The following is a 14,619-nucleotide window of genomic DNA, read 5'->3' as shown; positions in this document are numbered from 1 at the left end:
TGTTTGAGATGTTTTGAGACTTTTTTGCAAAGTATTATTACCATTGCAATTAAGTATTTTCCGATAGTTTGAGTTAAGTATTTGCTTGAGTTTGAATGTTCTAAAGTCTATTTCTAAGCTTGTTATCGCTTGAGTAAATCTTCCGCTAAGTAGTCAGCCAGGCCAAGGGTTTGCTTGGGGATCAGAAATGGTTCTCGAGTGCCGGCCACGTCCAGAGTGTAGGCTCGGAGCGTGATAAAAATTCTTATAAGTAATGATTAAGATATATACATTTCAGGAATTTAATAGCAAAAAAAAGAAAAAGACAAGAAGAGATCAACATTCAGAACCCAAACGAATATCACAATTTGGTTTGTTTAATACATACAAAATATACTAGACAAGAAGTTGGAATTTTACCATTTTCATAATTAAGAGCGAACTACAATTAATCTTCTGCTACAATCATCAAGATGTCTGTCATTCATCTTTGATTGTGAACATTTAAATTTATAACTTATAAGAACCGACAATTTTGATCTTGTATGTATGAGTTAAATAACTTCGTACACAAAAATCGTCTACTATATAAGTAATGAACACACATATACACATAATGATCTATTCAAACAAAGACTTTATTATAATAAATAAAATAAAATACAAAGTCTTTACAAAGGATTAAATAAAATACTATAACTTAACCTCATGGTTAATAGTATATCCCAATACTATTCCCTTCTAAGGAGAAGTTTTTCCAAGAATGTATCAAAGTGTTTCCATGAAGACCCTCCAATATCAGTTGCTTCTGCTGCTTTCTTCTTCCACTCCAACGCCTTGTCTTTCAACTCCTTACCTTTTTCACCTTCTAACATATCATTAATAATTGCTTCGATTTCTTGGCGATTTACGTCTTTATTGACCTCAACACCTATTCCCCACTCTACACACGCATATCGACAATTTGTTTGCTGCTCAGCAAAGAATGGCCAGCAAATTAGAGGAACTCCTGCACTTATGCTTTCAATCGTAGAGTTCCATCCACAATGTGTTAGAAAAAAACCAATAGATGGGTGGGAAAGAACTTGATCTTGTGGGCACCAGCTTGCTAATAATCCTCTATCTTTAATCTCTACAAGAAACTCATCAGGCAATACGGCTGAATCACCCATCACTATGTCAGGCCTAACGATCCACAAAAATGGATGCTTGCTATTTGCAAGTCCCCACGCGAATTCTTTTAGGTGATGGTCTGACATTAATGTCACACATCCATAATTCACATAGATTACTGAACTTGGTTCCTGTTCATTCAGCCACTCAAGACATTGGAATTCTTCTTTCCATAAACTTGGCCTAAATGAGCTCAATTTGTTTTCATGGATGGTTTTTTCCATCAATGAAAGTGGACCGGTAACATAAATATTTGGGAATCTAGCTTCAATCGCTTCTAGGACTTCACGTTCCAATTCAGTGAATGTGTTGATGATCATCGCAGAAGATTTCAAGCAATTTTGTGCTTCATCACTTAAATAGTTTAACAGAATATCATGTGGATCAGTAGTCATGATAAAGCTTGGCAAGTCTTTAAACCTAATGTTTCTCATTCCTGGAATTCCATCAACAACTCTATCCAGTGTACCATCCTCCATAAAACTGTCATCTGTTGCACAAAGTTGAACAAAGTAAATAAGGCTTTTGAATGCTATGGTGTTAAACTTAAAATATGTATAATGCGCCATAAGGTAGAATTTTCTTTAATTGTACGTGTGATCTTAAATATGTCACGTGAAAAGTTATAATTAAACAGCTGTCAAAATAAAGGAAAGAGACATTCTTTTTTAAACTGACTAAACAGAAAATAAAACAAATAAATTAATTGAAATGGAGGGAGTATGAGGTTGAGGTCTGAGGACGAACCTTTAAACGGGATAATCCCTCTTCTTCCTAGTTCATCATATTGAAGATATCCCATATAACCACAAGCTGAGGCTGTCCAAAATTGGACATCAAGGATGCCAAATTCTTGTGCAGCCTTAATGGCAAAGCTCATCAGTCCATCTGATATTATACAAGAAATTGGTGGAACGACCGGTGATGAACCAAGCTTTGATAGTAAATCCCGAAAAGGAGTCAAGCAGTTCTTCCTTATTGAGTCACATAACGAAGCAGGATCTTGAGTTACATCGCGATCTGATTGTGGCAATCCTTCCGGGATAGTTTCATATTGGAAATCCTGGAAGCCTTTCACAAAGTCAGGGCCTTGTGATCGGATTAGACGCCTATGGTTATATTCAGTGTTGACAAATGTTACATAGAAACCTCTTGAGTGCAAAATTTTGGCTAATTTCATGAATGGCATTACATGACCTTGTGCGGGAAATGGTATGCACACTGCATGAGGCTTCTTGTCCATGTTTACTAAAGGGTTCTATTTCTTTTTCAGTTGTGACTTGTGAACTAATATTGTTCATTGAGCCCATTCTTATACTCCATCCGAACAGCTTTCTCAGATTGGAGGTTAGGAGTGCTTACCATCCAAACAAAGTATAATGATATTTTGATTTTTTTCTAAAAATATCTAAAATTCCAGCTAGCTTTGAGACTTTTGTAAACTTGTTCATCATTTATTTTAGCAATAATTTGTATGACTATTCCAACAACTATCATTAGAGTCGTCAAAACGGGTTTAGCCCATGGGCCGGCCCAACCCAACCCGTTATTAGGGTAGGGTCGGGATAGAATTTTTCAAGCTCATTTAAAATTAGGGCTTATAAATCTGGCCCATATAAACCCTTAACCCTTGAGGCTTGATCGAGGCCAGGCCGGGGTCGGCCCATAGGCCAAAATTTTTTATAGCTTACAATAATCTCATTAGTATATAATCTAATTACTTAAATACACATTATATTGTAATATTATGAATCTTACTAGATTTTGGTACGTCCAAATATATGTATCACGAAATACATGAACTCAAAATTAGGGTAATTTATTCTAGATACACCCTATCCAAGTAGATTCACATGTATCTAGGATACATAGACAAATCTCGCGCCTTCGCCTCCATCCCATCTTGCTTGTCACTCTCTTATCTCGCTCGCGTATTTGGTATACGAGATACATGTTAATTATACTAGATTTTTTGCTAGTGTTATTGAAACAACACTATTGTTTGTCATATTTGATTTGAAAATCTTCTTATTTATTTTTATGTTATAGAATTATAAGTTTGAAAAGAAAAAAAATGAAAAAGGAATAAAAGAAGGGCTAGCCCGCCCTAGCCCTCGGCCCTTCTAGTCTGGGTTGGGTTGAGCATTTTCAGGCCCTTCCAAATGAAGGTCGGCCCGCCCTAGCCCTTCAAATTCCTTGGCCCGTGAGGCTTGGGCTAGGTGGGATTGGGCCGGCCCTTTTTGACAGCTCTAACTATCATAATAACTCAGCAACTATTTCGATATTTTCTTCCGGCAATCTTTATTTACAATTCATTTCCTACCTTGATTCGACGTACTTGGAATCTTTGAATTGAGTTATATTGGAATGATCACCATAAAAGGGTGATAATATAACCTTTTTACATGACCAATAATATACTACAATCATTTTATCTACTGTTTAAATTTGACTAATACTCTTTTTTGTAGTGTCATACGCAACTTGTTTTACGTCGTCCTTTGATTTTTTTTGTGCAACTATTACGTAGGTGATCAGTGGGATTGGGTTTAGCATTGTTTCTTGATTGCTAAATCAACGTGCGAATACAATTATTTCACTTAGAAACTTATTCACCCTATTTTTTTTAGGGAAGTGATTTTCTAAAAATATGTTTTAGAAAATATTAGAATAACAAAAATATTTTTTTCTAAAAAAATAATACGCAATTCCTAACCCTCCTTTGGGAATTGAGGAGTGTAATTACTACGTACCCTTCAATTAAACCAATTACATCAAATCCCAATTACATTGTGATTTTCCAAACATGTTTTAAGTATAATGGAGGGTATATGAATACCATTTGTAATGATTCGAGGGTATATTTGTCCTTTTTCCGATAAATATATTATTTCTTTTCTTTTTAATACATTTTATTCCAGGTAAAAAAAATACTTTTAAAGAACCATATTCTTGTTTCTTTTCTTTTAAAACCTCTTTAACTAATAATAATGTAGGAATAATAATGTTTTTTTTCTTAATCTCATTTTATCAATTAAAATAGAATGCCTACATGTATCTTTTTAACTGATATAATATAGGTCATATATATAAGATCACAACAACTCCATCTTTAATTTCATCTGTATTTTTTATTAATCTTTTTAGAATTGAAATATGATAGGCATTTGATAGAAAAAAAAATTCATAGGTAAGTATGTGTTTGAAAAGAAATGGAATGATATATATAATTGGAAAAAGGGAAATTTTGATCCATTAAATCAATAGTAGGAGTATTTTTGGACAAAACTATTAATGACAGAGATATTTTTAGACCAAACTATTAAGTTAAATCATTTTTATTCAATTTTACATAGTTCAAAGATAATTTTGACTTTTTCCCACATAATTAAATATGGAAGTGGAAGGTAGAAATTAGCTCCATCACGTTTTTTTTCTTTCATATATGAAGTCACGGAATCTACGTCCCTATAATATTTTCCAAATGAAATTCACATTTCAAGAAAAACTTGCTATAGATCTACTTGAATTCTCATTCTTTATTAAAAGAGTGAGTTGGTTTTCACCCAAAAAGTCACTCAACTCAACTTTCTTTATAACATCAAAGTCACTCAATTAAGGATTATTTCAGAAAAAGTCATTTAACTAAGGGTTCTTTTCACAAAAAGTCATTCAATTAAGAGTTTTTCTCACATAAAATCACTCAACTTTCTTTTATAACTTCAAAGTCATTTAACTAAGGGTTCTTTCCACAGAAAGTCATTCAATTAAGAGTTCTTCTCACAGAAAGTCACTCAACTTTCTTTTATAACCTCAAAGTCATTTAACTAAAGGTTCTTTTCACAAAAAGTCATTCAATTAAGAGTTCTTCTCATAGAAAGTCAGTCAACTTTCTTTTATAACCTCAAAGTCATATAACTAAAGGTTCTTTTCACAAAAAGTCATTTAATTAAGAGTTCATCTAACAGAGACCCATTCAACTTTCTTTTGTGATCTCAAAGTCATTTAACGAAGGACCCGTTTGGCCATAGATTTCCCAAGTAATATTTGGGGGAAAATTTGGCAAATAGTCTTTGTCCATACAATTTGTCATTATTTGGCAAATATCTCAAATTCCCAAAAACTAGTTTTTTTCTAGTATTTGAGCCAAATCTCATTATTTGGGATCTTTAAAAAACTGAAATTTTACACCAAAGTTTTATCTTTTACAAAAACATCCTCTATAGTAGTTGTTGTGTTGTATTACATAATGTTTTACATGAACACCAAAGTAGTGATGAATATTCAGTTAATATGAAAGTGATGGTATGGTTGTTGATGAAAATGATGAACAATCGGCTCAGGGTAACAAAGTCATGTGCTTTGTCTACTTCACGATATATGGAATGATGCTTGTTGCACTCACTCCAAACTACCACATTGCTCTAGTGTCATGGACACTAGTTGTTATTTGTTGCAACGAAGATCCAATTGACTTGTAATACAAACTTATGGTTAGTTTTGATAGTTTTTAAAAACTTATGGGTATAAATCATATTTTTCTAAAAAAGTGAAATATGTTTCCCAAATATTATGGCCAAACACATGGTGAAATTTCACCCAAATTTTCACCCAAATAATATTTGCCAAGAATATTTGGAAATTTATGGTCAAACGCTAGCTAAGAGCTCTTTTAACTGAAAGTCATTCACTTAAGAGTCCTTCTCACAGAGAGTCAATCAACTTTCTTTTATAACCTCAAAGTCATTTAACTAATTAAGCGTTCTTTTAACTAAAAGTCATTCACTTAAGAGTTCTTCTCACAGAAAGTCACTGAACTTTCATTTATAACCTCAAACTACTAATATTGTTCATCTTCACTATTCTTTATTGACAATTCATTTCCTACCTTGATTCGACATACTTGGAATCTTTGAATTGAATTACGTAGGTGATCAGTGGTCATGTTGTGGATGACAGTGGGATTGGGTTTAGCATTGTGTTTAAAAAAATAATATAAATATAAAATAAATTAAAACGAAAAATACAAATATAAATATAAGGAAGAAAAGAATTTTAAAAAGTTTCATGTAATTACATGGTGTAATTATACGTAATTCCTAACTCTCATGTAATTACATGGTGTAATTATACGTAATTCCTAACTCTCATTTGAGAAATGCATAGTGTAATTACTACCCTTCAATTACATTCAATTACATCAAATCCCAATTACATTATGGCTTTTCAAACATACTCTAAGTATAACGGATACCGGAGGGTATATGCATACAATTTGTAACAATTCAAAGGTATATTTGTCCTTTTTCCGATAAATATATTATTTCTTTTCTTTTTAATACATTTTATTCCAGATAAAAAAATTACTTTTAAAGAACCATTTTCTTGTTTCTTTTCTTTTAAAAACTCTTTAATTAATAATTATGTAGGAATTTTTTTTTTCTTAATATCATTTTATCAATTAACATAGAATGCTTACATGTATCTTTTTAACTGATATAATATTGGTCATATATATAAGATCACAACAATGCCATCATTAATTTCATTTGTATTTCTTATTGCTGAAAGTCTTTCTCAGTTAAGGTATTGCTCTTCTCTCTTCTAATATTAATTAAAAACGTTTTTAAATTTTTAATAGCCTAAATGATAGGCTAAACACTTCGTGTTGGACTAACAACAACTTGATCTATTATGACATGGTGAGAAAATGACTGTTCTGATGTCTCTAAGGCCGAGGTAGTGCAGTCGAGGGAAGGGAAGATATTGGCTTAGTCCGGTGTTCCTAATAAGGCTCATGTTAGCCATGAATGAGGCACTATTTGGGCCATGTTGGAACCGTAAAAGTTCTTTCCATCCTTAGATTACATGAATCGTAAACGAACCTGTAGTTATATCAAAGCGATCATGTCAATAAGATGGTATCAGAGTCATGTTCATAGTAGAAAGAGGTGTTGTTAGTCCGACGCATCTTAATCTTATGAATATCATTAAAAAAACATACTACTGTTAAAAACAGTAGAAAAGAGGAATATGATATGCCTTAACAACTATATCTTCTTAATAAATGGAATATTCCTAAAATCCAGCCCAAGGTTATATACCAAATGGGTACTTTTGAAAAAATGGGATTTAAACAAATTGTTAAAATCACAAAAGAAACTATTACTGTGGATTCTGATCATGATACTTTTAGGTTATTATCTGAAAGTGATTTTGCCCCTTATAGGGAAAATTATAGATTTATGCATATTGGTTTGGTTCAAGTTATTTTTAAGCCCCTCACTCTAAGAGGCTTACCAGAGAGCTTTAGAGAAGCTCTGAGGGATGACAGAAATCAGAATTGGAAAAAATCCCTTATAGGGACAGTTCAAACCAGTTTGACCTATGACCCTGTTTATTTTAATGCATATCCTAATTTGCAAATTTCTTTGAATGATGAGAATTTTCTAAATACTGTAATATTAAGTATAAAATTGCATGGTTATGATTATTTACCTGGTACAAAGGTTATATGTATTTGTTATAGAATTTACTATAAACCATTATATAACTTTAAATCCTATGTGTAAAATTATGAATTTTAAAAATGAAACAATTTTGATAGAAAAATTTTTAGTAAGTCAAAAGTTATAACTAGAAAGCCTATTAAATGGGATGAAATTGATTTTTCTAAGGAGTGGGTGATCGAAGAGGCAGTCCCACCCAAAACTAATAAAATCCTGATATTTCTGATATTGAGCAAACTCCTGATGGGATAGTGAGAATCAAATTCACTGACCAAAATTTATTAATGAGTTATGCTGATAATATAGGTTTTCCTTCAAGAATGCTTAGATTTAACTCATCTTATATATCTCCTGTTGATTATATTGTTGATATGCCTTCTAGAGCGTCTACTTCTCATATCAGAGAAGAAGATAATTCTAGAGTATCCACTTCTTATATGAAAGAAGGAAAGAGAGTTGATAATATCAAGATTCAAAATCATATAGTTACTCCTGATATGGACCCTAGCTACTTTGTCTGAAATGGACATTCCAAATGGTTTACATGGATAGATCAGAACTTATTGATTTTAGACCGGGGTCGCCGGTAAGAAAGAAAATTTTAAATGGATTTTTCCAGCCCAAATGAGAATCATTTAGAAAATGATTTTTCAAATTTTTTTTATAATAATCAACAAACATTCTTCCAAGAAGATTTTTATAATGATCTTCCTAGCGCAAATAAAGCTATTGCTTTTGTGCCATGGTTTATGACGAAATATATTTATAATTATATTTCTATGTTAGAAAAGAATTATAAATTATCTGATGGTACAATTACCAAAACTCTCCTACCTCCTCAACAATTTTTTCAAATTGAAAAAAGATAATAAGATTGTATATTTTACTGCATTTGCAGAGTTGTTTGATGACAATGACAATGCTTTTATTACTTCTAAGTATGTTAAAACTTTAATACGATAAAATAATTACACAAATATTTATGTGAGAATTTAGGAGAGCATATTCTTTCTTTACATGATAAAATTAGTCATTTATGTTTCGAATTAGAGAAATCTAAAATCCCTGATAAAGGAAAGGAGAAGGCTACTCCTACTATTCAACCCCCTCCAAAAATTAAGGACTTTAAATTATCAAAGCTTTGATAATATTGAAAGATTGATTCAAGAAAGGTTTCAAGGGTTAAATATTAATCCTCTCCAACTAAGTGAAAGTGATATCACTGATAGGAATAATATTTCAGATGAGATTAATAAAATCTCAGAGAAACATGCCAGAAAACCGGTACAAAGGATGTATTACTATCCTAGGCCTACTCCTCAATACATTCTCCTGGAGGGGCAAGAATATTACGTCTCCAATAGTTTTAGTGGGACAGAGATTTATGAGTGGAATATTGATGGTTTTACTGATAGGAAAATTTATACCCTGGCTGATAGAATTATTATGTATAGTTCGAAAACAAGAATTTTGAAAAAGATACATCCAATATGATTATTGCTAGATTTACAAGACAATTAAAGGGTTGGTGGGATAATTATCTCTCAGAATCCCAACGTATGGCCATTCTGAATGCTGTTAAGGATGAAAATGAAATGATTCCAAATATAGTTTACACCTTGGTCCTAACCATCATAGAACATTTTTCTGGAAGATGGTCGGATAATAGTGAAACCATTAGGACTATGCTCCAAAACCTTAGATGTAAAACCCTTACGTCCTTTAGATGGTACAAGTATGTTTTCCTATCTAGAGTTATGGAATTACCTGAGTGTAATGACTCTCATTGGAAATTGAAGTTTATAGACAAACTCCCTGCTTTATTTGCAGAAAGGGTTAGGGAAGCCCTTAGAGGAGATGGGGTGAGTATTAACTACGAAGCCTATACTTATGGCAAACTCATAAGTGTTTGTACCCAAGAAGGTCTCTCTTTATGTAACGAGATCAAATTGAATCAACAAATAAAGAGGTATCATCTCAATAAGAAACAACAATTGGGTGAATTATGTGAGCTATTTGCTATTGATATGCTTGAATCCTCTAATAAGTCTAATAGACGTAGAGGAAAAAGAGATTATAAGGAAAAGCCTCATAGGCAGTACAGAAAAAAGAAACGCTTAGACAAGCGTGAAAAAAGAAAAATAGATTATAAAGGGATAAAGGACTTTTATAAGAGTGATAAATCAAATGCCTGCCAAAAATGTTGTAGAATAGGTCATTATGCAAGGGATTGCTAGGTCAAGAATAAGATTAAAAGCCTTTACCTAGAGGATAATAATAAGGATTTTTTTATATAAAATCCTCCTCAATTCTTCTTCGGAAAATTCATTCCCTAACAATAGTGACAGAGAGGAATCCTCTACAAGTGAAAACCTAAAAGTTCTTCATGAAGAAGACTGCATGTCCTCATCTGAGGAAGAATGTACGTCTTGCCAGATTGACCAACCTTGTGATAATAAAGATAAGGACGAATTCTATCATTTGTATTCTCAGTCCAATGACTTAAATATCAATGTTATCAGTAATGATAATTGGGTAGAAATGCTCAGGATGATTGATGATCCAACATTAAAGTCCCAAATTATTGACAAAATTGGTAATACCAGCACCTCTACTAGTATATTAGAATTCATAAAGAAAATCCCGCTCATAATAATGCTTATGCCATGGCAGAAGTAAAGAGACAGCGATCTCAAAGGGATCATATTCCCACTATAATTCAAGACTTGGTTGAGGAGTGTCACACCCCGAGCCTACACCCTGGGCAAGACTGGCACTCGAGAACCATTGTTGGCCCCAAGTGAACCCTTGGCCTGATTTACTTACTCAGCAGAAGACTTAAACATAAGAAATGGTCTAAAAATATAACTCAAGAATGTTAATAAGAAAGAACTCAACTAGTCAATAAGGCAAACGCAAGTCTTTAAACAACATCTTAAATGAATAAGACTAAGGAACTATAACTACTCATCTGTGAAGCCTCTAAAACAAAGAGGGATGTCGGGACAAGACCCACGATCATCCTAAATACTCAAAAGCAATGTAAAAGAAGGAGCCCTACAGAAAGCAAGGAGGCTCACCAACTGACTCTGAGTGCTCAACTGGATCAACGAGGCACTGGATGCTGATCCTGATTACCTGTGTCTGCATCATTAAAAGATGCAGGCCAAATGACATCAGTATATTGAATGTACGAGTATGCAAGGGGAATACTAAACATAACATAAGCTTGAAAGAAATCTGAAAGATACACTTACCTTGGCTTTACTCAACTCATGAACAACTTAACTCAAATGCAAAGTACATAACAATAATAGGATACAGTTATACAAAGCATTTAAAACAGTAGATAGCAATTCATTTTGTTAAAGAAATGCAATAACAACTCAATTTACTCATATAATAAATTCATATAATTATTGTGGGAGATTCTCGAACTGGCAACCACCACTATGAGCCTAAGTGGTGATACAACGTCTTGCCCACGCTGCCAGAACTGTCTTATACTTTGCCGTCATATAGAACGCCTTAACTAAGTGGATCCACTAGTCAATGCTAAAAAAAAGCACTTAAGGAATCATCTAAAAAGTATGATCCTTTTCTACCCATGATGGCTACATAGTTTATGGAGATTTGAGTTATTATGAACTCGAATCCCAATATCGGTGCTCAATACTACTCTCAAAATATACTTAGCTCATAAGTTTTTAAAACAAAAACTCTTTATTTGGTTTGAGATAATTACTCAAAACTTAGCTTAAAAGCTCTCTTGGAAATCGGTGTTTCCCTTCTTGCTCAAATGCGAAGACATTTTTAACTCTTGGGAATACTTAGTTCCCGTATAATCTTTGAGGAATTGAACTTTACTCTTACTCTTTACTCAACTCAAAGCTTAAGTCTTAAGACAATGTTACAACGTTTGTGAAAGACTTTTGGAAATCTTTATGAACTTCTCTTGACTTAACGCTTAGACTCTTGACTTGACTATTAACTTTCCTTGAAATGAATTATGGATTCAAGGTTCATGATATCATGTTTATGGATGATTTCATGATGTTTAGACGTACCTTAGAGTGTTGGAATCAACTATAAAGCATAGGTACATTGCTAAGGAACTAGTACGGAAAGATGGGGGAAAAATGGGAAGAACTGGCGTCCCTAGCGTACTGAGAGGCGCGGGGCGCCAGCGCTTGAATTTCAGGGGCTGGGTTGGGGCGCTCTGGCTGGCGCAGCGCCTCAAAGCCCAAATTTTAGAGACCCTTTTGGGGGCACTCTGGCTGGGGCGGCGCCCTAGGCCCCTACCTAGGTGTACTCCGACTTTTCTCCTTCATTTTTCAACTCTAAACCCCCTATTTCAACTTGGTTCTTTCCCCAAACACTTAGGAACAACTAAATCATCAATATATGCAAGATCCAACTCGAAATCACACCTAATTACGCGAATCAATCTCAAGAAACTTCAACAACAAGAACCCACAAGATTTCAAATGAATTAACATTAAGAACTCATAGGATTTGCTTTCAAAACTATGCAACTTCGCTAAATTGAATCATGATTGGCGCGTGGGTGAACTAACCCAACGCTATGTGATCTCACATACCTTGTAGGGATCACCCCTTGACGAAATCCACACGCAATTCTCCAAGAAATCGATGAATCCTGAACTTTCTTCTCCTCTTTTCTCTTTTCTTCAATCCCTAGCGTGAATTTTCAATTGACTAAACTGATCTAATTCTGATTAGACCCCAAATAAACCCATAAAAACGAATTAAAATAATTGGGTAAGGAAAATACTAAAATACCCCTCCAAAATCCGGTTTAGACTTTCCTTATTTGAACAACCCAACTTCAAATGGGGATATCTCACTCATACGAACTCGGAATCACACAAACTCGACGGAGTTGGAAAGATAATTCCAAGATCTTTCCTACGGTATCTGGAAGCACACCTAAATCATCATGATCTAGGAGTTATGGTCGTTTGAAATTGACCAAAAACTCAAACTTAACTTAACTTGACAAATTTTCAGATTTTTCATTCTTTCCTAAAATGACTATTTCCAATTCTAACTCTTTCTAGTTCTTTCACATAGCGAGGTGTTACAAGGAGATTAATAATCTCAAAAAAGAAATATCTTCTCTCAAAAATCATAATATGATTCTTGATGAGAGAATTACTTATATAGAAAATAAAGACAATAATCATCATGGGAAACAAGTTATGGTTGAAGGTACTCCTCCTGATATTCCTGAAGGTAATATTTCTGATATCCCTAATGAGTTTACAGATAATAAGAATTTATTTTTAGAAACTATCGAGCTAATTACAGCTCATAAATCTTTGGCAAAAATAACTCTTTTATTGATTGTAACTTAAAAAAAGATTTTATTGCTCTTATTGATAGTGGAGCTGATTTAAATTGTATGTAGGAAGGATTAATTCCGTCAAGATATTTTAAGAAGACTACCCATAGTCTTCGAAATGCTAGCGGTCATAAAATGGATATTGACTATAAAATTTCTAAAGCATATATATGTACAAATAATATATGTATGCTTGAAAGTTTTGTTTTAATAAAAAACATGCCTAACGAAATCATTTTATGAATGTCTTTTTTCTGGCATATTTATCCCATAACTCTCTGGGATGAGACTGGAATAACAACTACTTTTGAAGGAAGAAAAATAAGAATAGATTTTATATCTCAACCATTTTCAAAATTTGTTAATGACGTTAAAGATATGATTTCTTTACAAAATAAACAAATTGATTTTCTTAAAAATGAGATTTGTAGTCTTACCATAGAAGAAACTTTACAAAATCCTAAAATTCAAGGAAAAATTGAGATTCTAAAGAATCAATTTTCCCTACAAATATGTGGAGATCACCCAAATGTGTTTTGGGAAAGGAAAAAACATGTGTAAGTCTTCCTTATGAGGAAGATATTCTGAAGATAATATTCCCACTAAGGCAAGACCTTGCCAAATGAATTCATAATATTTGGATTTATGTAAAAAAGAGATTGATACTCTTCTTCAAAAGGAATTAATAAGGCCCTCAAAATCTCCATGGTCTTGTATTGCTTTCTATGTTAATACGCAGACCAAGAAAGAGGAGTACCCAGACTTGTCATAGATTATAAACCCTTAAATAAAGTTTTAAAATGGATTAGATATCATATTCCCAATAAAAAAGATCTATTAGATAGAATTCATGAAGCTATTGTATTTTCAAAATTTGATTTAAATTCAAGTTATTGGCAAATACAAATTTCTGAAGAACATAAAAATAAAACAACCTTTAACGTCCCAATGGGACAATATGAATGGAATGTTATGCCTTTTGGGTTAAAAAATGCCCCTTCTTGAGCCATGGGATTTACAGTGGAGAGATGACCCTTGGAAAATCATGACGAGATATTTTGATACGGCATCATATGTTGTTCCAACATACAAATACAGAATGTATTATGAGATTATACTCTCATCCATTGGGTCTGCTGAATTCCAGCTTTTCTACCTAGCAAATACTACGAAGGTTTATAACTTTTCAAAAATTATTATTAAAAAAAAAGATATTTACCCCAAAAGAATGGGGAATCAGCACGATGAAGGAATGGGAATACACCCATCCGGATAAAAAAAATAGTTGTTAAGTTTAATTACTGGGATTACATTGAGAGCTTTAACAAAGCTTTATTATATGAGAATTCTAATAAGAAGCATTCGTGGTTCATCAAAATATGTTCAAATATTTTCAAATAATATATACCAAACTGCTTTTACCAGTGATGGACTTTATATGGTCCGACTTTGAATATCCTCCCAGAGGATTACAAAAAATTATATGCTCAATGGGTTGATGTTTCGCCCAAGATAATAAAATTACAACAGAAGGACGTATATTTTAAGGGAATATCCTTAATGTATTTTTTTATCGAATTTTCCATCCCATGG

The 14,619-nt window shown here is 33.0% G+C and overlaps 2 protein-coding genes across 3 annotated transcripts in view; one reads left to right on the top strand and one right to left on the bottom strand.

The window, feature by feature from the left end:
- The window catches only part of LOC125808456 (ras-related protein RABH1e), a 942,753-nt gene that overhangs the window by 72,310 nt on the left and 855,824 nt on the right, over positions 1 to 14,619 (top strand). The gene's annotated exons all lie outside the window — the stretch shown is intronic.
- On the bottom strand, positions 711 to 2,395 carry LOC125808359 (linamarin synthase 1-like). Its single transcript, XM_049488070.1, has 2 exons — positions 1,900 to 2,395; positions 711 to 1,642 (listed from the first exon to the last, which is right to left on the bottom strand). The coding sequence occupies exons 1-2, from the start codon at positions 2,393 to 2,395 to the stop codon at positions 711 to 713; spliced, it is 1,428 nt and encodes a 475-aa protein (XP_049344027.1).

The sequence above is a fragment of the Solanum verrucosum genome, unplaced genomic scaffold (genome assembly GCF_900185275.1).
Source record: "Solanum verrucosum unplaced genomic scaffold, falcon-dt-bn FXZP01000112.1, whole genome shotgun sequence".
In the NCBI taxonomy this organism is placed as follows: Eukaryota; Viridiplantae; Streptophyta; class Magnoliopsida; order Solanales; family Solanaceae; genus Solanum; species Solanum verrucosum.
This window is presented reverse-complemented; position numbering and strand designations above follow the sequence as displayed.